The sequence below is a fragment of the Mesoplodon bidens genome (assembly GCF_964165515.1).
Source record: "Mesoplodon bidens genome assembly, chromosome: 2".
NCBI lineage: Eukaryota > Metazoa > Chordata > Mammalia > Artiodactyla > Ziphiidae > Mesoplodon > Mesoplodon bidens.
In genome coordinates this window covers 138,533,691-138,555,894 of record NC_138177.1, presented here as the reverse complement: position 1 = coordinate 138,555,894, position 22,204 = coordinate 138,533,691, and the positions used below count along the sequence as shown (strand labels likewise).

General features: G+C 45.9%; 1 protein-coding gene across 1 annotated transcript in view; it reads right to left on the bottom strand.

Moving 5' to 3' along the window:
- The window catches only part of C8B (complement C8 beta chain), a 43,668-nt gene extending 22,959 nt beyond the window's left edge, over positions 1-20,709 (bottom strand). Inside the window, exons 1-6 of the mRNA XM_081225990.1 lie at positions 20,540-20,709; positions 13,788-13,944; positions 10,461-10,602; positions 8,130-8,271; positions 5,579-5,711; positions 2,846-3,043 (exon numbers count right to left, since the gene is read on the bottom strand). Of these exons, the coding sequence (XP_081082116.1) occupies positions 2,846-3,043; positions 5,579-5,711; positions 8,130-8,271; positions 10,461-10,602; positions 13,788-13,944; positions 20,540-20,631 (864 nt within the window). The 5' untranslated portion in view covers positions 20,632-20,709. The remainder of the gene's footprint in view (positions 1-2,845; positions 3,044-5,578; positions 5,712-8,129; positions 8,272-10,460; positions 10,603-13,787; positions 13,945-20,539) is intronic.
- Between the last annotated feature and the right edge of the window lie 1,495 nt (positions 20,710-22,204).

Sequence of the window (22,204 nt, the reverse complement as noted above, 5' to 3'; positions counted from 1 at the left end):
TCACCATCTGTCCCCCAGTAGCCTCCTGGCTTCATCTTCTACAACCTTGAAGTTTTCCCCACCCTCCCCCGCATACCTTACTATTCTCCACTGCCCACACCGTACCTCAGCATCCGTCTAACGTTTCACTCTTCCCCACATCTCTTTCATAATATAATTTTGCACACGTTGTTCCTTCTGCTAGAAATGCTCTTCCCTCCCTTTTCTGCCTGACACACACCTACTTATACTCTAAATTCCTGCTTACCTGTTGCTGCCTATGTGATACCATCTCTGAATTTCCCTGACACACACTCCATCTCCCAGGATTGCACTGCATGTTGCTCATATTTCCTTTGTAGTATAGACCATGCTATATTACAACTGATATCAAAATCAGGACTAAGTTATCTGCAAACGTGTTTACCTCTCCTACTAGACCGTGCGCTTGAAGGCAAGAATCATGTTATATTTGTCTCTAGGTCCCAAGTGTCTAGTTTAGTGCCTAGCACGATGTAACCATTCTATAACTGGCTGTTTGAATCAGGGAGGTGGGAGGGAGGGAGGAAGAGAGAGAGGAGCAAAGGAGGGTACCCCTCTCTTTCTCTCCTAACAAGGCAAGTTCCTTTTAATCATCCTGTCCTTCATCACTATATTTTAGTCTTGAGCACCTACCAAGTGCCATCGTGGATCTAAAGATGAAAGAAACAGCCTCTGTCCCCAAGTTGTTCACAGCCGAGAACATGAAGGAAAATAAGCAGAGACAGTTACAGTCTAGTTCACGTTTACGACTCATTTTCTGCTGGTTGATATTTTGGCAGCAGAGAACTTTCTGAGCCCCTCACCACTCCCTTTTTCTCACATAAATCGCTGTAGACTTTTAATTTCCTCCATGTTCCTCTCAGATTAGTTTGCTACCATATCATGCTCATGTTGCAAACTCTCAGCGACCAGAGAATAAAGGCACCTCGTTCACTCTGGAATCCAAGATTCTTCAAGTCCACCTGCCTGTCACCTTACTTCAAACTCCAATTGCTCCTCTTCCACTAAGTCATGGGCTTTGATCTTCACCTTATGGGCAATAGGGAGCAGCTGATACAACTAGATTAGCATCACAAAAACATTTTTCTGGAAGCACATACATTTGAAGGGGCAAGTTGGAAGACAGGAGACCCATTTGGAGGGCTGAAGCCAGAGATCAAAGGGCCTGGGCTAGTGAAGATGTAATCAGAGTTTGAATAAGAAATACTGGATGGCTAAGACATGGAAACAACCTAAATGTCCATCGACAGACAAATGGATAGAGAAGATGTGGTATATATATACGATGGAATATTACGCAGCCATGAAAAGAATGAAATAACGCCATTTGCAGCAACATGGAGGCAACTAGAGATTATCACACTAAGTGAAGTAAGTCAGACAGAGAAAGACAAATACCATATGACATCACTTATATGTGGAATTTAAAATATGACACAAATGAATTTATCTATGGAACAGAAACAGACTCACAGACATAGAGAACAGACTTGTGGTTGCCAAGGCCAGGACAGGGGGAGGGATGGAGTGGGAGTTTGGGGTTAGCAGATGCAAACTATTATGCATAGAATGGATAAACAACAAGGTCCTACCGTACAGCATATCCTGTGATAAACCATAATGGAAAATAACACAAAAAAGAATGTATATATTTATGTATACCTGAACCACTTTTCTGTATAGCAGAAGTTAACGCAACATTGTAAATCAACTATACTTCAATTTTAAAAAAACGAAGAAATACTGGAGAGTGAACCTAAAGGATCTGGTGGCCAACAAATGTGGGAATGAAGAGAAAAGAGAGCCAAATATGATTCTGACATCCCTAGCCCAGAAAGGCAGAAGGAAAAGAATGCTATTTAACACAAACAGCTTGGGAGGAAGAACTTGCTTTGGAGAGTCCATAAGGCATCTAAGTAGTGATAACCAGAGGAGTGGGTGGTGCAGGTCTGAGCTTCACAGAAAGTGGAGAAGCAGTGGTGAAGGCTCATGCTTGCCCTGGTAGAGGAGGTGGGTGAATGGAAGAGTCACCTGCAGCAGCTGTAGAGTAAGAAGGGAAGAGGACCACAAATTAAATAGAGAACAGGTGGGGCTATTAGAACCCAGGAAGGAAAGTAACTGATAAGGACCAGAAAGCAAGCAGGAGAAACAGGCATGTGAACACAACAACACCCCCAAGAAGTTAGAGGTGACCCCAGAAGAGGTCTTGGGTAACAATCTGGAGAGGAATTTCATCTGAATATTTGGAACAGAAGTCAAATTGCTGGGAGTCGAAAAGTCTCCAGAGATAATCTAGTCTTGCAAAGCTATATTCTTCAGCTTAATGAAAACCAAGGGAAAAGCTCATGAGAAAATGAGAGTACACAGAGAACTACATTCAATGACCTATGATAAACCATAATGGAAAAGAATATTAAAAAAAAGAATGTCTTTATATGTATAAATGAATCACTTTGCTGTACAGCAGAAATTAACACACTGTGAATCAATTATACTTCAATAAAAAAATTAAAACTGAGAAAATAACATTGTAAATCAACTATACTCCAATAAAATTAAGATAGTAAAAAAAGACAAAAACAAAAACAATGCCATACTGGAAAAAAAAAAAAAAGAAAGTAAACAATTATAGAAGGCCACCCCTGTCTGGCCTTTCTGAAAAGTAAGTTAATGTAAGGCCAAGGTATTTTTTGTGAAAAGCTTTTTAAGATAGCAAATATAATTGGCTGCCATTACTAGTAGCAATACGGAATACAGACACATCTGTGGCCATGAAAATTCAAATGAATACATAGAAATGGAAGAGCAGCCAAAGGGTACTTACCGTATGAGAGAATCGTTTGGTCCTGCTAATAAAATGTTTGCCGTTACCACTTGTACTGCTAATGCCAAGTTCAAATATCTGAGGTATTTTAAAACCAAAGCTGAAACTGGACTTGCTGATTGTTGTCCCTGTGACATTATGTTCGAAATCTGAGTATGATTCATATCCTGTCAGTGCAAATTCATATTTGCCTTGGGTCTGAAGGAAAAAAAAAGAAAAGGTTCCTTATGTCATTTGACTTACATCAGTCCAATTCAAGTCAACAGATACCCACTGTACTCTTACTATGTTCCAGGTACTAGACTAAGTACTCCAGACACAAAATACTCAGAGGCGCCCACATCTCCACCCCCAGGGCTCTTGATCCAGCAGGAGAAACAGATGTGTCCAACACTATGGGCTGATACTCAGAAGTGGGCGCTTGATTTGGATGTCAACTGACAGAAACATAGGAGAACATTCTGGGCTGTAGGCAGAGACATGGAGGTGGGCAAGGGCAGGGTGTGGTCCAGAAACTGTAGGGATGCTAGTGCAGTTGTATCAGAAGATACAAGAGTGAGGGGAAGACAAAGGTGCTATGAGAGAGTGTGCTGGCATCCAGATGCTGAGGCTTTGGATGACTTGCCAAAATGTGAGCTTAATCCAAGAATGAGCCAACCGAGGAAGCAGCTGAGCATCAGGAAGTTCGTGACAGGATGGAACAGTGGTTGGGTTGGAAGGGATGAATTTGGGGTCAGAGAGACAAGCCAATGTGGAGGCCGTAAGAGGAGCTCAGTGACAGCTGATGACGGGCTGGTGAAAGGCAGTGCAGGGGCGATGCAGGGACAGGGCAGCCAAGTGCCTTTGAGAACTTAGAGGAGCTGTTTGCTCGAAAATCAGTGCTCGTGGTGCTGTGCACAGGGAACTGCCAAGGGCTCCCCAAATCGTCTCCGCCCACACCCCACCAGCTTCTGGATGCTTGCAGTCCCCATAACTGCTTAGCTTCCGAGGAAGAAAAGCAGGTGTGATTCCGAGCGTGGCGGGGAGTAAGGCACCCAAGGTGTGAGGCACCATTTTCTCGTTGGGTAACCCTGGACATTGGCCTTAACCTCTCTGTGCCCCCGTTTCTACATGTGTAAAATGGATATGATAACGGGTCCTTCATTGGGCTTGTTCTGAGGCTTGAGTTTATGTGGGTAAAACACTGTACAGTGCCTGGCACAGGGCTCAAAACACAGCTATGGAGAGAGGAAGCTCTATATCCTGCCTGGGCCAGGAGCTGTTTTTACCAGGAGGATAAACGGCTACTCTGAGATCCTCCCTTGAAAGTGGAGGCCACAGGGATGGAGCTGGACACCACGGGGGAGGCTGTGTTTGTCCCAAGGCTCATTTTGTCTTTTTCAGCCAATAACTATGTGTGGGGAGGGGAGCAGGAAAGGAGAGGGAGGATGGGTAGCAGTCTAACCTCAGGACTGCACAATTTTAGACGTGAAAACTACCACCCACGTCATCCAGTCCGGCCCCTCATTTTACAGATGAGGAAACTGAGGCACAGACAAGAGCAGGAACTTAGCCTAAAGTACAACTGGGACCTGTGACAGAGCCAGGCCTGGCACCCAGGTCTCTCCCTCAGCCTCAGGTGTGTGTGTCGCACTGTAACACAGTCTATTCTAAACCCCACTTCCTGTGAGATTGCTTTTAAGTCTGTTTGTTAATAACACAGGCTTATCTTGGTAGAGCATTTTATAACTTAAAAAAATGCTTAGAACTAAGCCTGGTTCTCATAGGCAAGGACTTGATAATAACAAGAGTTAACACTTCCTGTCATCTGGCTGTCTCTGGATGCTAGGATTCTTGCATGTCTGTCATGATGATTCTAGTATCACCTGGCATCTGAGACATCTATCTCTTTGCCACTCAACTGCCTACATTTATTCAAACCACTGACTCGTGATTCCAGTCACGAGGTTAAGTCGCTTGTGTCACTTCCTACCCAACTGACCGTTTGCTCTTCCATCACTGATATAATTCTTTGTCTGTAATGTCTATATAAACCCTGGAAGTCTAGGTAGGGTGTCCCAGCTGTCATACCAATGTTTATATATGAAAGTCTGTAAAATTTTCCAAAGGCAAAATAAAGTATGGACCTACAGTGTCTGTATTTGCTTTTGGTACAAATATGAAACTGAAGCTACCAGTTTTCTCTATCTATGGCTATAAATAAAAAACAAAAATAGCCTGTTTTTCATCCAAAAATAAAAAGAAGAGTTAGCACTTCCTGAGACTCACCCATTAAACCAGGTATTGTGTGTGCTAAGCATTTACACTCACTAATCACCTCACTAATCCTCTGCGTGCAGGTAGAACCTTTATAACTCCCATTTTAAAGACAGGAAAACGGAGGCACAGAGCCTTTAAGATGATATAGATGGTAAGTTGCAAAGGCATGTGTGAGACTCCAAATCCTAAGCTATGCTTGTCTCTTCACGGGAGCTTTTGTTATTACTGTTAGTATGATTATGGCTACTACATCTCTGTACTGCCTTTACTATACATGGCACGTCAGCCTCACCACTGTGTCCAGAGGAAGGGACCACCCATTTTATGTATGAAGAATTGAAGCTCAGAGAGAAAAAGCGATGCATCGGCGCTCGCCCAGCAGGCAGGCTGTAGGCCGGGTCTGGACCCATGCTACTGGCTGCTCTGCCAGTGTCCCTGCCATGGCCCTGCGGTGGCTTCCTGGCTGGCACATACCTGTGGGGTGAAGTTTTCCACATTGTATGGCTTCCGAAACCTCGTGTTGAGGATGTAATGGGGTGAGCATGCACCGGCGTAATACCTGTGATCGAGAACTGGGCCCTCCAAGCTGTTTGTGAACAAATTTATCCTGCAGGGAAGGGGCGGAGAAGGGTAAGAGGTGAGGGTGTAATCTCAACTGGTAGACCTACTAAAGGACAGCCAAATTCCTTGGTACAGCACTCAAGGCCCTCCATATCTGGATGAAACCATCTTTCCGGCTTCATCTCTGGACACTCCCGGCCACAGTCACAAAGCCAGTCCCTTACTACTTGGGGGTGTTCTTCCTCCAGTCTGCTTTGCTCCTCTTCTGTGTAAGGGCTGTTCCCTATGCCTAAATGCCCTTCCAGCCATTCACTGTTTTCTCTCTTACTTATCTTTCAAGAATGGGTTCCGTCGTTGTCTGTTGTGGGCAGCCTTCACTGACACTTGTACGAAGCTGCGTGCATTAGAGGTCCTCATTAGACCCCATGCTTGCCCCACTCATGTATTTATTGTTCTGCACCTACTGCAGTTGCCTTCTAAGAATGGTCTAGCATGGTAGGCAAGAACATGGACTCTGCAGCCAGATGCCTGGGGTCAAGTTTCTGCTCTGCCATTTACGAGTTATGTAACCTTGGGTACACCAGTTAACCTCTCTGTACCTCAGTCTCCTCATTCGTAAAATGGGAACAAAGAAAATCTTATCTCTTGGAGTGGTTGTGAGGATTACACGTGTCCATATTGGTTAAGTGCTTAGAACACTACTTGGTCTGTGATAAAGGCTTGTTATTATTTATGTGTCTGTTGTCTCCCCTAGATTCTGTGCTCCTTGGGGATGGTGGTTTTCTTCTTAATTTCTGTATGACCCCCATCACAAGACACTAAATTAATTCCCATTTACTGAGGGTCTAACTGGAAACAGACACAGTCACAGATGGCTCAGGGCATCTCCTTACTCAATGTCCCTGAAGCCCTGGATGCCATTATGTCCATTTAGAAAGAATGAAAATCCTGTCTCTAATTTGACATTCTTTCTCACCGCCTCTTAAGAAGCCTCCATTCCTGGAGGCTTGTTCTTGCCTACCATGCTAGACCATTCTTGGAAGTCTGCTTTGACTACTACCGACAGCCATGTTTTTGTTCAAAGGAGCTGTCTCCTTTTAGTTTCTGCCTGTTGGCCTGTTCTGCTCTACCAGAATTGTCTGAGGCTCTCTCTCCTGTGACAGAGTTTCATGTAGCATAATAACGTATATTCATTTATTTTTTTTAATACTGTAATAATCAATTACACATATTGGCTCACTGAATCCATGGGTAGTATTATTATACCCATTTAACAGATAAGGAAAGTGAGGCACAGAGAGGGCAACCGAACTGCCCAGCAGCTGGCAGGGCCAGGACTCAAAGTCTGAGTGTCTTAAGTCAAGAGCAGAGTCTGCTTTCTTCCCACCACACCCATACAACTGCCTCTTGTGTATTAGTTTATTACCATGGCATTAGCTTATGCATCCCTCACAGATTGGAAAAAAGGGTATTACTAACTTCCGTCCACAAATGACAAAACTAAGGCACCTCACAGACAAGTGCCTCAGCCAGGGTCCCGTGGCCTGTGAGCCGTATTTCTGCCCCTCTTGCAGGGTCCAGTCAGCCTCTGCTACTGGCTCTGAATGTCCACTCTGTCACCCTCTTTGCCGTGTGACTTCTGAGAACCTTCTTAACTTTCCAGGCCTCAGTTTCCTCATCGAGGAGATGGGGCTTATAATCACTAGTTTCTAAGGTGGTCCTGAGGGAGGTTTTCCCCACATGAGGCGTCTGTATCTCTAATGACAACCTTTCAGGACGGAGGTCTGACGTTCATTTAGGAAGAGGGAGAACACCATCCAGGGCCACTCTGCTCCCCACACTGTGTCACACACGCTGATTTGTGAGGCGTCTGAAGGGAGGCCCTCCTCTTCCCCTGGAGGCTGAGAGGCTGCAGAGCGCAGCAAGAAAGGAGAGTGAGCACCAGGGCAGTCTGGTCCCTTCTGACCCCTCACCTCCCCAGAGGCCCCCAGATTGGCTGCACACAGAGTGAGTGGCTGCAGAGCCATGCTGGAAATGCACTCCTTCACTGGCTAATTACTTAGCACCTTCTCCTCTGGGCCAGCCCGATAGAGAAACAGATAAACCTCCCTCGCAGCTGTCAAGGGGATTCAAAGGTAATGCTTAGAAAGTACCTAACACAGTCACAGAGCAGGTGTCAAATAACCCTTCCCCCAGCCCTCACGCGGAGCCTCCGTGGCCCCAACACACAGCTCTTCCCCCAGTGCTCCCTCCCTGCAGCCGCGTAGGTCCATCTCTCCATGGGATGTGCTCCCAGAGTCCCTGGGTCTGTCCTCAGGGAGCAGCCGCAAGCATCCGCTTACACCCGTCTTGTTCAGAAAGGAAAAAAGGAGCCACTTTGTTTACAGGTCCCTCCCTGGCTCTTCTCCAGAATCACATTTAACTGTGTGCCCTTCCAGCTCTACGACAGAAGGCGGTAACTTACCCACTGGCCAGGCTGCCGATGGCCCAGTATTGGTCCATTTCCTGCTGACATTTTTTATAAATCCTTCTACAGTTCCCCTCATCTGACTGGTCTCCACAGTCATTGTCCCCGTTACAAAGAAGTCTGCGGTTTACACACCTCCCTGGGATGGAGAAAGGGGGTTACTCATGGTCCGAGGCCGGTAAGAATGGGGGGACTCACATGGTTTGAGACCCACTGTGGGCTGGACACTTTGCTGTGCCTTTAACGCTCTGTTTGCATTAGTCCTCATGTATCGGGGTGGGTGGGTAATGGAATCCACAGTTTATCCCCCCAAAGAAGCCAGTGTTATATGTCTGAAAGTACTTGAGGGCAGATCTGCTAGGCAGGGGTCGAGTGACCAGACAGGAAGGAAGGCTGGACTCCTCTGCTTGGCACTGGTCAGAGGTGGTGGGTTCGGTGGGTCCTGTAATAGTACTAGTCGTGGGACCTTCCAAATGTTACCTGACTGCTCCCCCCCAGCCTCAATTTACTCATCTGTAAAATAGAGACTCCATCATACCTACCCCCTAGGGTTGCTGGGGATTTAAATGAATGAAACAGTACTGGCTCATGGTAAGTGCTGGATATGTGTTGTTATTACCATTATTAGTGTTTTGATGGTCCAAATGCACATTGCTGGTAAGTACTGGCAGCAGGATTGGAACTTACAGCTTTCTTATCACAAACTCTCCCCACTAAACCACACTGCCTTCAACACCAGAGCCATTCGGACTACTTTTAATTTTTTTTTTTTTTTTTTTGCGGTACGCGGGCCTCTCACTGCTGTGGCCTCTCCCGTTGCGGAGCACAGGCTCCGGACCCGCAGGCCCAGAGGCCATGGCTCATGGGCCCAGCCGCTCCACAGCACACGGGATCCTCCCGGACCGGGGCACGAACCCATGTCCCCTGCATCGGCAGGTGGACTCTCAACCACTGCGCCACCAGGGAAGCCCCAGACTCCTTTTAGATGATAAAATTATTTGGACTGTATGTTTAAAATTATTTGCTTCCTTGAAACTCTTTTCCCCATTGACTTGACTTCCTTTCTTATTTGTATATTCTTGGGAGATAAAGTCCACATTCCTCAGATGTGTCTGGTCATTCTTAACCAATGTTTTGGGGTATTAAAGGCAGAAGAGTAACAATCTGGTTTTCATATGTTCCTTACAAGGCATTTAAACTAAAGCCTGCCCAAATAACCATTATGGCTTTGGTCAGAATCATGGAACACTGGTCATAATTAGTCCATGGACACCCTGTAAAAGTCTTTCAGATTTATTGGATGGAGTTTTGCCTTTGCAATCAGCCCTAGAAATTGCTCTAAGAATCACTAATTCTTTCTGAGAAGATCCCTAAGCACAGTCCACATGGTTACAGAGAATGTAGAGAGTTGCAACTCCCCCCTAGATAATTTGGGTCAAAATACTCTTATTTTTGCTGGAGCCTTGGAGAAACAGAGAGGCATATGTTTGTCTGAATGAGCTAGAGGAATGAATTGAAAAGACAAGTGTTTACTTAGCTCTGCCGCTGATGACTATTCATTGTGTGCTCCTTCCTTCCTTCCTTCCCTCTGTCTGCCCATTCATCTGTCTTTTCTTTTTTTTCCCTTGCTCCCTTTAATCGAAAATGTTTTACTGACTATCTCATGGGTTAAGGGTTATGTTGTACTTGGTGATACAGAAATGCAGGGACCTTCTCACCAAAGGGCTTTCAGAGACAAATGATGCTACCCACCCTATTTAACCATTGCAGGTGGCTTCGCTACATTGTATTTAGCCTCAAACCTCTGAGAAAGCCAGCAGAACTCATGGTCTGCAAAAAGCTTTCACATCCATTGTGTCACTTGATGCTTACAGCAAACTTGTAAGGTATTAACATCACTTCTGATTTTCTGTTTAGAGAACCAACAAGTGATAAGGTTAGGTGACCTCTCTAAATTACAAAGTCAAAGTAAGATTTAACTCGGGAGTTTTTACTCTAGCACACATAATTTTGGTGTCCTTAATGTCAGTGAATGTGATTTGAATTCCCCAATTCCTAATTGTACCTCCTCCACTTACCTGCCATATGATCTTGGGGGAGTAACTTCTCCAAGTCTCAATTTCTCAATTTGTAAAATGGGGGTAATATTAACACCTACATGGTAGGGTTGTTTTTATGAAATAATACGTGTAAAAAGAGGTCAAGGAGGCCTCCTGACCTGACACATGACCCTGATCTTGAGCACTAGGCAATGGCCAGTCCTCCCATCATCATGTGCCATTGGCTCACTTGATAGCTTTCCCCTCCCACTCCTGTGTCCCTTTATACCTGTCTGCGCACACACAAAGCCTTCACATCGCACTTGACTTCTGCATGGTCTGTTGGAAACACAGTCTTCAACTTCCTTGTCAGAGAAGCTGCACGGTTCCCCATGGAACTGAGAGGGCTGGAGCAAGTAGGCATGTCTGTACTGTAGCAGACAGGAACAAGGTGAACCAAGGGCAGAGCCTCGGAGACCTGGGGAGCTAAGGGGTACACTTAAGGATCTATATTGCCATTGGCTGGTTGTCTATTTCAAATAGACTGGGAGCCCTCTGAGGGCAGGGACCTTATCTTCAATTTCTGCATCCACAGTGATCAGTAAAGATTTGCTAAATGCGGGGAAAGCGTGGGCTTTGGAGTCAAAGGTAGTAAGTGCATTGATGCAGCCAGTTCAGTCTTTCAGCTTGATTAATCCAATGGGTTGATTCAAGTATTCTCATTTACTAAGTTGCTTATAACACAAAAGCATGCACTTTGGAGCCACTGACTCTGATACTTTCTAGTTATGTGATATCAGGTAAGTTACTTAAGCATTGTGATCTCAATTTACTAATCTATAAAATGGGAAAGATGAATTACCTAAATGTACAGTTATGGAGTTTCAATTATATGTATGAGATATATATGAAACCTCATGTTGTCTGGTACACAGTAGGCACTCAATTACTTGTGCTTATTTTTCTTTTTAATTATTAATAATTTTTAGCAGTCAATATTTCTCTATCTCTAGATTGTTTATTCCAGAAATATTGATTGGATTTCCAAACTTTGGATTGAGCCACCCAATGTTGAAAAAGGTAGGTGCTATTTATGCTTGTTTGGTTTTGATCATAATCATGCCCTCTGGGCTGCCCTCGAGGAGGCTGCAGATGGTGGTGGTGGTGGTGATGGTCAACACCAGGCAGTGACAACAGAGTGCGATGAGTGCCACGACAGGGGCAATACAGAGCGCTCTGTAAACACAGCGGGGAATCTGCAGTGCAGCCTTAGGAGACGGTGAAGCGACATCTAAGCTGAGCCCCAGAGAATGAGTAGACATGTCAGGCAAACATGGAGAGCTGGCTGAGGAGGGGAGAGAAGGGCAATCTGGGTGGAGGGAACTGCTGTGCCAAAGCTGAGAGACTAGACAGTATGCACCTTGTTCCAGGAAACGAGAAGAAATCCATCATAGCTGGAGTGAAGAGTGAAGGAGGGAGAGTGGCAAGAGATGGAGGGAGACGTAGCCAGGAGCAGGTGAGGCAGGGCCTCCCGGGCCTCAGTAAGGCTGGATTTAGTACTTCATTACGGGGAAATGAGAAACCGCTGCAGAGGAAGGAAACCATCAGATTTGGGTGGCGTCCAAATGCTAGCTGCAGTCAAGATTTTGGTACCACCAAACGGGGCAAAGCAGGATAGCAGCCCCTTTACAGACTGACATGTTAACCAGCCACACTTATTACGTGCATGGTATCTGGAAATCTAGAAAAGAAACATAGACAACCATCCACCCATGTTCCTTTGCTTTCCCAGAGTCTTTCTTCCTGGAAGGCAGAGGCTGGCAGGACAGGGATAAGGTCTGCAAAGAAGATGCTAGAAGACTAGCCCCAGGCACCAGAGACAAAATGGGTTTGAGGAGTGTGGAGATGACGGAGGAAAGACATCTCTCAATTCCAGTCGAAAGGTTTTGATGAACTCCCAGCCACTGACCCGGCAGACAGCAGTGATGTCCACTGAGGGACCATGTGTAGCAAAGTCTGAGTGCAGAGCTCTGTCTGGCTGAGCTCTGTCTATGGGCTCATGCTGGGTCTTCCTGGTTTATGGTGCAGATGAAGCAATTATCCAGATAATTGGATCAATGTTGATCACATCAGCAATAATGCCTACTTTGGGAACTGAATGAGCCTGCCTGGCTCTCCACATTGATCCAATTAAGCGTGCAATTGTCCTGGGCCTACTTCCACAGCCTCTTTAGAGTCCTAGCCCATGGCTGGTTCAGTTTCCCAAGGAGCCGGGGAAATGAGAACCGTTCTCTTTTCTCTGACATATATCCTGTTCTTAGAGCTGGCTCCTGGGTCAGCCCTCCTGTGACAAGGAAGATCGAAGAACAAATACTGAAGAGACTGTGTGTTTTGACTGGTAGAATGCTAGACGAGGAGGCCAGTGGCCTGAGTTCAAGGTCTGTTTTTCTGCTGGGTGAACCCAAGAAATCACTTACCTGCTCTGGGTCTCTATCTATCTGCCTAACAGAAAGTGTAACAATTATCCTCCCTTCCTTATAGAGATGTCAAGAAATATGATGAGATCAAACAACACATGTTTATGGAGCACCTCTTACATGCCAGACATTGGCCTATACACTGACGATACAGTGTTGAACACGTTTTTCAGTGCTCACCATTTAATGGAAAGACCAATAATAAAAGAAAAGTAAATGATAAGTGTTAGGATACAGGAGGAATAAGGAGCTACTGTAGTTCATAAAAGGGTATCTATCTGAGGGCAAGGGGGGCTGAGAAGTCAGGGAAAGCTTCTCAAAAGAGGTGGCCGCTAAGCAGTTTCAAATCATGAGGAGGTGTTAGCTGGTGAAGGAGGGGGAAAGGTCACTCCAGCCTAAAAAAGCAGCATGAATAAAGGAACAGACAGAGTGTGACATGGTCAGAAAAATACACGTGTTCTGTGTGCTGGCATGAGGGATGTTCTATGGAGACGTGGGCCCGGTCTAAGGATTGGGAGGCCTTGAATACCGTGAGTCTGGACTTGATCCTAAGGGCCATGCATAGACTTTGGATGTCCAAGCTGGGGAAAGACTGGCCAGAATTTCATTTTCTTTTTTTTTTTTTTTTTTTTTGTGGTACGCGGGCCTCCCACTGTTGTGGCCTCGCCCGTTGTGGAGCACAGGCTCCGGACGCGCAGGCTCAGCAGCCACGGCCCACGGGCCCAGCCGCTCCGCGGCATGTGGGATCTTCCCGGACCGGGGCACGAACCCGCGCCCCCTGCATCGGCAGGCAGACTCCCAACCACTGCGCCACCAGGGAAGCCCAGACTTTCATTTTCAATAGCTCCCCTGGTTGCACCATGAAAGATGGATTGAAAGAGCAAGGTTGGAGGTAGGAAGTCTAATTAAGAAGCTGCTAATGGGAGCAAGCACAGATATGCTTGGAAAAAATCTGAAAGGTCAAAGAAAGGATCTGATTGGTCCTTGGAAACTCAGAGGAATAAAATCCATTAACTAAATCAGCCAACATTTACCCAGGTCCTACTATGGTGCAGGCACTGTCAGTAATGCCTCAGCCGATCTTGCTGAGGATTAGGGCTCCTGGAAGCTTAGAGGTCTCCCAAGGCCTGGGTACCTACCCTTTTCTTCTGACAAGGATCACATGTGGTCCAGGAGGACCAGCTGGACAGTTCGCAATCAATAGGCATTGAGGTGACATCCGCACTCCGCGTCTGTCTATTCTTGGCAAGGCTCTCGTTGACTGCATTTGACTCAAGAGAGGGTGGCCTTTCACCCCTAAAAGGTCATCATAGAGAAGAGAGTCAAGTATCAGAAGGGAATTAAATATATATCCAACCACATATCTGTCCATTCAATAAATATATATTTGCTCATTTGTGCAAGACTATTCCTTTATCAGTCAAGTATAGGTTATTTCATTCAACAAGTATTTATTGAACCCTCAGTTACTGCCTGACATTATGGCTAGGTAGGGTCCAAAGAGTGCTGAACTCTGATCAGAAGACAGTCCGTCAGCAGCTGGATGATCTTGGTCTGGTTTCTCAACCTCTGTGAGCTTCCCTTTTCTCACCTCTATAATGAGAGAATAATACCTAGCTCATTAGGCTATTTGTAGGATTAAATAAGAAAGTATATGTGAAAGCACTTTATAAACTCTAAAGTGCTTTAGATATGCAGGGATTACAACTACAGCTAGATGTATGACCTCAAGCAATACCCTCCCCATCTTGGGGCCTCTGTTTTATCCCCTGGAAGATGAGACGTTTGGACTAGGTGGTCTTTAAGTTGCCCTCTCACATTATGAGTCTATGAAACTTTTTCTGAGAACAAACCATGTTCAGGATACTATGCTAAAGAGGATACAGAGAATTATAAGACACAGGTTTTGCCTTCTGGAACTCACAGTTTCGCTTAGGATAAGAAAAGAGAAACATGCCTCACGCCTTAGCTCTTCCGGACTTTATCCAGTAGGCAAGGTTTTTAAGCATGCAGGCTCCATGGTCAGAGCTGAGCTTTAGGACATCACCGTGGCTGCAGTATGGAGGCTGGGTGGAGGTGGGAAGAGCCCTGAGGCAGGAAAAGCAGGTAGGAGGCTCGAGCAGTGGTACCAATGAGTAATGTGAGCCTGCGCCATTGCAGCATCCAGGGGAGAGAGAATGGGGAAGACAGACTTACTAGAGGATTCTCCGGTGGAATGGATAGAGTGGTGGGTAATAGGACGGGGGGTGTGGGTTAGAGAGAGGAACAGGTTTAGGTTGATGCTGGTTTCTAGTTTGAGTGGGTGGGTGAGTGGGGAACTCAGTAGCAAAGGAATCTGTCGAGCATGATGGAGTTCCAGGTGTCTGTGGAACACCTACGTAGTCATTTGATAAATAGTTCCTACGTAGTTTTGGAACTCAGGAGAGGAATTTGTACTAGGGATACAGATCTGACCATGAAAAGCTTTGGGAGAGGATTAGACTGTTCTTGAGAGACGCCAGCCAAGGACAAGACCGTGGGGAACATAAGCGCAACCAGCAGACAAGGAGAGACTGGTGTCCGCCAGGCCAGGGGAGGACAGTACGTAGGGGTGGGTAGGGGATGGAGAGGCCAGTGGGGGTGGGGGTGTGCTGAGAGAGGCAGATGGTGTCACATCTGCAGAGCAGTCAAACAATATGAGATCTGAGATCTGTCTAGAAGATAAGGCAACACTTTTTGTTGAGTTCCTGGCAGTCTTGGGACATCGAGTAAAAGAGGGAATGAATGGGCATGTTATTTAATCTGCCTAGGCCTCTGGTTTCCCCATGTGTAATACGATGGGTATATTATGGTTTCTATTTTTCTTCCATCTGAAAGAATGTATAACACTGCAAGATTCTTTGTAATTTGTGTTTCTTTTCAAGGTAAAAAGGGACAAGAGAAGAGAAAGAGATTTAAGGTTTGTTGAGCGCCCAGGACGTGTCAGATCCTGCCTGAGATGTTTCGCCCATGCCATCTCATCTAATCCTGACAGCAATGCTAGAAGGCAGCAACCTTCCAGAGAGATGAGGGAAATGGCCGAGAGCCATGCAGCTGGTATGTGGTCATGCTGGGGTCTAAGCCGAGGTCTGCTCAACTCTAGTCTCTGTTAGGTCCATTTCTCTATGCTGCCCGTAAGGGAACCAGGCCAGCACCCACTCTGCCAGTCCCCTTCATCTGCATGCAAGGCCTCTTGCATCCCTGTGTCCAAGATTCAGTCATTAGGCAGAGCATCACATAGTTTCCACTGTCTCAAAATTTTACCATATCACTCCAGACAAGGTCATTAAAATACATTCTCACTTGGCAAGAGTCCTAAAAAAGAGGATAATATTAACCACAGTGAAATCTATCTCCATGACCACCCCAGAGATCAGCAAAAATCAATTGCCTAGTAAAGCTGGATCTTTAATGAAAGGTCAAAGACTGGTGGGAACCACAGGTGTAGTCTTTAAAATGGTTACTTGAGGCAGGATGCTGCCCAGCAGCTGGGGGCTTCAGAATGTGCTCTTATCTACTAATCTGCCCAGGTTTGACAAAACAATATTGTCTGTGATTTGTCTTCTCCTAAGTAGGTATTTGACAGCTCTGCAGGGTATCCTCTTTCTGTTGCCACTAAGAAATAGTTACATTGTGTTTTTAGCAACTTTCCACCCAAATCAGGCCACAGTGGAGACAGAGTAGGTAAATAATGTGCACACTCGCTATTAAGAGTCACAATTATTTTCCCCTCTGAGATGTGAAAGCCTGTTAATGGGCAAGATGATCACTTACATAAGGAACTTGGTAAAAAGTGGTTACAGGGCTTCCCTGGTGGTGCAGTGGTTGAGAGTCCGCCTGCCGATGCAGGGGACACAGGTTCATGCCCCGGTCTGGGAAGATCCCACATGCCGCAAAGCGGCTGGGCCCGTGAGCCATGGCCGCTGAGCCTGAGCGTCCGGAGCCTGTGCTCCGCAACGGGAGAGTCCACAACAGTGAGAGGCCCGCGTACCGCGGGGAAAAAAAAAAAAAAAAAGTGGTTATAACCACCAGATCTCTTTTCATTATGGAGGTGGCAATACAATGAAGTAATCAGCTGAATAAACAGCATGTTTGTAAATTACATTGGATAAATGTGTGTGGTTTATTAGTACTATAAAATGCAAATCTGAAAGCAAGGCTAGCATTAAATTGCATCTTTAATTCCTGGGACTAGCATGGACCCAACAGAGGACAGGGGCAGTCAGGACATCTGTGTATGGTTATTATAACACGTGTCTTCACACTGTGAATTTACAGAGATGAACCAGATGGACGTTCTGACCAACTGCCTTGACTTCTGTCATTCAAAAATCCTTTTTTTTTTTTTTTTTTTTGCGGTACGCGGGCCTCTCACTGTTGTGGCCTCTCCCGTTGCGGAGCACAGGCCCCGGACGCGCAGGCTCAGCGGCCATGGCTCACGGGCCCAGCTGCTCCCCGGCATGTGGGATCTTCCCAGACCGGGGCACGAACCCCTGTCCCCTGCATCGGCAGGCGGACTCTCAACCACTGCGCCACCAGGGAAGCCCCCTCTATGTATTTTTAATGTTGAAAAATTAAACATGCCCAGAGAAGAACAGAAAACAAAATAATAAATACTCAGGTATTCACAACACAGGATTGGCAATTGTTAACATTTTGGTATGCTTCCTTCAAGTCTTTTTTTTTTTTACATAAAAAATAACCTTATAAATTTGACATCTGTGGTTTACACCAGCCCCAGTTCACTTTCCTCTCTTCTTCAGAGGATACTACTGTCATGAATTTGCTGTACATGCTTCCAGTTTTTTAAATGTTTACATACATACATATAGACACAACACATAGTGTTGCTTTTGTGAGCTGCACTCATACTGGACATAGTATTCTATAACTTGCTTTTGTCAATCAACATTGTATTTCTGGCCTATCCATGTTGATTCATAAAGAGGTCTTGTTTCTTTCTTTTATCTACATGTTCCATCATAAGACATACACTGCATTCAACTTATTCTTTTTCTTTTTGAAGGATGTTTATATATATTTTTTTCATGTTTTGCAGTTGCAAACAATGCTACAGCAAACACCCTTCTACAAGTCCTTGGAACGTTTCCTCTACGTAAGGACTGGCAAGGAGGTACCTGCCGTTCCTCGAGGTGCATGGAATGCAGCTGCCAGCAGGAGGACATATTTCACTTGGTTCCTGTCTCCTACTCTCTTTCTAACAGGAGTCTCTGATCAAAATAAAGATGGATCCATCGCGTACGGCAAGATTAGGTCAGCAGTAAATTGCGAGCCATAAGCTTACATAGACGGGGTGCATCAATATATTTTGGCTTTCTGTAGAAATGCCCTGACACACAACAACTTTCTTGTCACACACAATTTGTTAGGCAGCTGCATCCTTTGCAAATAGCATCCTTCCTCTTTGCTGGAAGGGGGCAGCTTCTGGGTGGTGGATTTTCAATTTCTCTTCTCTGTGTCATTTGCTATTGTAGAAATGAAATTTAAAGCAAACTCTCAAGGCAACAAATGTGTGGTCCAGAGATAGAGAAATGGCCTGGGAGTCCAGCAAGTCAGATCCACAATGCAGGTGGAGAAGAGATAATGCATTAGCAAGAGGCAGAAAGATACAGGGACATACAGGGGCTCTGGAACCAGAAAAAAAACAGATATGAATCCATATTCTGTTATATTGATATACTAAGTGAGGAACCTAGAGATAGTTCTCTCTCCAAATCTCAGTTTCCCTCTCTGTAAACTATAAACAATAGCACTTATCTCAAATAGCTTTGAGAATTAGACTTAATATACCTAAGTGCCTGGCACAGAGTGGCAATAAGCAAACATAAGTCTTAAGATGACATAATGAGTATTTCATCTGACTTGATTACAAGAGTAACTAAAAACAGAAACCTTTCTTAGCTGGTACAAAGGAGGTCTCAGCATTTCCTGTGGCAGAACTGAAGGCTATTCCTCCACTTCGTGTATGGAATTCAAACACATGCCACGTTCAAGACTGCTCCATGGAATCATGGGTAGAGGCCAGAGCACTAAACCTGGATTCAGGTAAGGGTTTGAGACTCATGAGATGTGAATGAATCTCTTCTCTCCTCTGAGGACCGTTTGCTCTTCTACATAGTGACTAAGGATAACACCCCATCTCATGACATCGCTGGACGATTAAGCAAGGTTTCCCAACCTGTTGTGTATACTCACCCACTCACATCTCCACTTCCTACCTCTGGGTGAACTTCCTGTATATAAATCTGACTGTGTCGATCGATCCTTTGCTTAAAACCCTTCCATGGCTCCCCACTGCCTAGAGGATAAGGTTCAAGCTCCTTAGCTGGTGTGCAGGCACCACCCCCCTGCTCCAGCTCCACCCAGGATCTGACTCCTGCTGACTCTTCCTTGGTCCCATCTCTGGCAGCTCCCCACTTTGACCTGTGCTCAGGGCTTACTGAAGTAGATGTGTGGCTTCAGGAACAAGCCAGGCTCTCTCATCTCCCTGCCCTTGTCTATGCTGCTTCCTCTGCCTGGAACACCCTTCACCTCCTTGGCCATTTGGCAAATACCTATTCCTATGTAAAGATTTAGCTCAAGCATCCTCTCTTCCAGAAGCCTTGCCAGACTCCATCTCCGGTAAAGCCAGTCACTCCTCTCTTGTTTCCCACCTGCCCCTGTGCTATTTATTGCAACAGCACACATAATATGTGCTCACATGTTGGTTTTCTCCATGAGAACATGAGCCCTTTGTGTCCTATTCACTTCTGTAGCCTCAGAGCCTGACAAGGGGCCTCACGTAGGGGTCCATCTGTAGGGCTGCTATGATCCCTTTAAACCCTCCATTCAAGACACATTGCCTTGCATCCTGATGGACACATAGTACACACAAGGAAGGCCTTGGCTTCTTTGTTCTTCTCAGGGCCAAGTTGAGATTCTTGATAATCATAATACCTACTATTCATTGAGTGCCCAATGGGTAGCGAACACTCATCACCCTAGTCTCGGGGTGGTGCCCAACGGGGGCTGAGTGCTCAGCAGAGCTGACACCAGGGGGTGCGTATAAAGGGTACCAGGTGTTCCTCCCATGGGAGACTGTGTGCACACAGCTTTTATGGGATGAGTAAGAGGAATGGCATTAACAGTCCTTCTTCCCACGGGATGGCTCACAAGGAGCCTTGGACAGCTGACAGCTTTAGCCTCTGATGGTAGCGGCTTCTCCTGTACCAGAAGGATCCCCCAATTGCCATGTCAATGGTGCTTGTTTCCGTGGAGCCCAAGTTTGAACTTCCACTCAGATTAAGTTTGAGCTTTCAACTCAGATATTTGTTTTTAGGCTATTTTGCACCCTATTAACAAATACCAAAAAAATGATGAAATAAATGAGCTAGCATTTGACTGCTGCGAACATCTGGAATGTGTGTATGTGTGAGAAAGAAAGAGAGAGAGAGAGAGAGAGAGAGGGAGTGCAAGAGCCTGAGAACAAAGAGTTTAGGTTGATGAGCAGGTAGGGTAGGTCACTCTCATATTAAAATCATTGTTATGAATTGGCTTTTTTCCCCATACATAACAACCCTTTTGCATAAAGAATCATGCCAAGGCTTTGTTCAGAATACAGAACAAGTATTCTCAACATGACAAAATACATTGAAACATGTCAGTTTCCTACAAGAACTTTTGTTGAAGTTGGTCGCTGGGTTCCACAACAATCTGAAGAGTTGTTGATATTATTTTATCAAACGCATGCAGATTGCTTCAGGAGATGTTCCTTATTTTTAATAGGCATGTGACAAGGAGAGGGTCACTATGATGTTGCTTTATATTCCCCGTCATAGTATGGATCAGGGAGTCATTCGGAACCGTCACTTACCTGGAACCCGGCAAACTGAGACACGCCAGGGCAGCACAGAGAAGAAACAGCTCTGCGGGTGCCCTCCAAGCCCACACCCTGGATGTCTTCATTTTCTCTATGCGACAGGAGATCTGACTGAGGCTCCTGGATCCATGCAGAGCCTGCACAGGGAGTGCTACTGCCAGCTTCTGTCCCCAGAGAGCAAACAGTTGGGCAAAGTAAACAGAAAGCCGCCAGTAACCAGAAATGCCTTAGACTTTGCACAGACAGAAGACTTTATCTGTGACTCCAGAAACCGATGAGAATGATGGAAACCTGTGCTGCAGCTTGGTTTTTATTCACGTATAACAGACTCTGGGGTAAGCAGCTGAGAGGACAGACGGTTAGTGAGGCAAGAAGGGCTGGGCTCTAGGTCCGGACTGCCTGGGTTCAAGTCCTTTCTCTGCCACAGCTTTGGGACCTTGGGCAAGTCACTTTACTTCTATGCCTCAGTTTCCTCACTTGGAAAGTGGTGAGGATCAAATAAGTGCATACAAATAAAACGCTTAGAACAGGCCCGTGCTGGGCACTCAGACATGTGAGCTATTGTCACTAAGTAAATACGGGTCTGGAGCCAGACACGCCAGGCTTTGAATTCCAGTTTGCCTCTTTCTAGCTATGTGATTTTGAGCAAGTCAGTAAGAGGCTGTAGAGCTTTAGAGCCCATCTACCCGAGTTCAGATTCTCTCTGTATCTTTCACCAGCTGTGGACCCAGGGCAAATGATGAACCTCTCTGGGCCCAAATTTCATCTACAAAACAGGGATAAAATAGTACCCACCTCACAGGATTGTGGTGAATATTAGATAAATTGAAATATTTAAAGCACTTTGAACAGTACTGGCACATACTATGTTCTCTCTCTATAAGTGAGATGATTTTTTTTTTTTTTGAGCTGACATTTTTACTGACTCTCTTTGATTCTGTTTCCTCTTATGTACATAAACTGGGAGGGCTCTGCCTACCTATCACTTCGGGTCAGGAGGGTTCAGATGAGATGCTAAGTGTGAAAATGTTTCACAAATAGGCATTATAAAAATGATAACTGGGCTTCCCTGGTGGCGCAGTGGTTGGGGGTCCGCCTGCCGGTGCAGGAGACGCGGGTTCGTGCCCAGGTCCGGGAGGATCCCGCATGCCACGGAGGGGCTGGGCCCGTGGGCCATGGCCGCTGAGCCTGCGCGTCTGGAGCCTGTGCTCCGCAACGGGAGAGGCCGCGGCGGTGGGGGGCCCGCGTACCGCAAAAAAAAAAAAAAAAAAAAAAGATAACTGTATGACCAGTGTCAGCCCCGAATCCCAACCTGGAGATGGTACCAACCCTGCCTCTGGCAGGGAGCACAGAAACGCCGTGTAAAAGAGGCCTGGTGCAAACTCGAAGGCCATATACAAATGGCCTGGTCTCTCAGATGTACCCCCATCACTCACTCCTTATTAGCAACAAGTTAAAGTACAAACTGCACTGACCTGGCATTTACGAAACTCATCTGCAGCCCATGAAGAGATGGAGGAACATGGTCGATGACCGTCTTGTCTCTGTTGATCTGGCAGGTGTAGGTGAGCAGCCTCGGAGGGGAGAGGCAGTGGGCAACTTGAGGGTGGGCTGGTAGAAGGAACACAGCCTGGATTTGATTTCCTTGAACAAGCTACC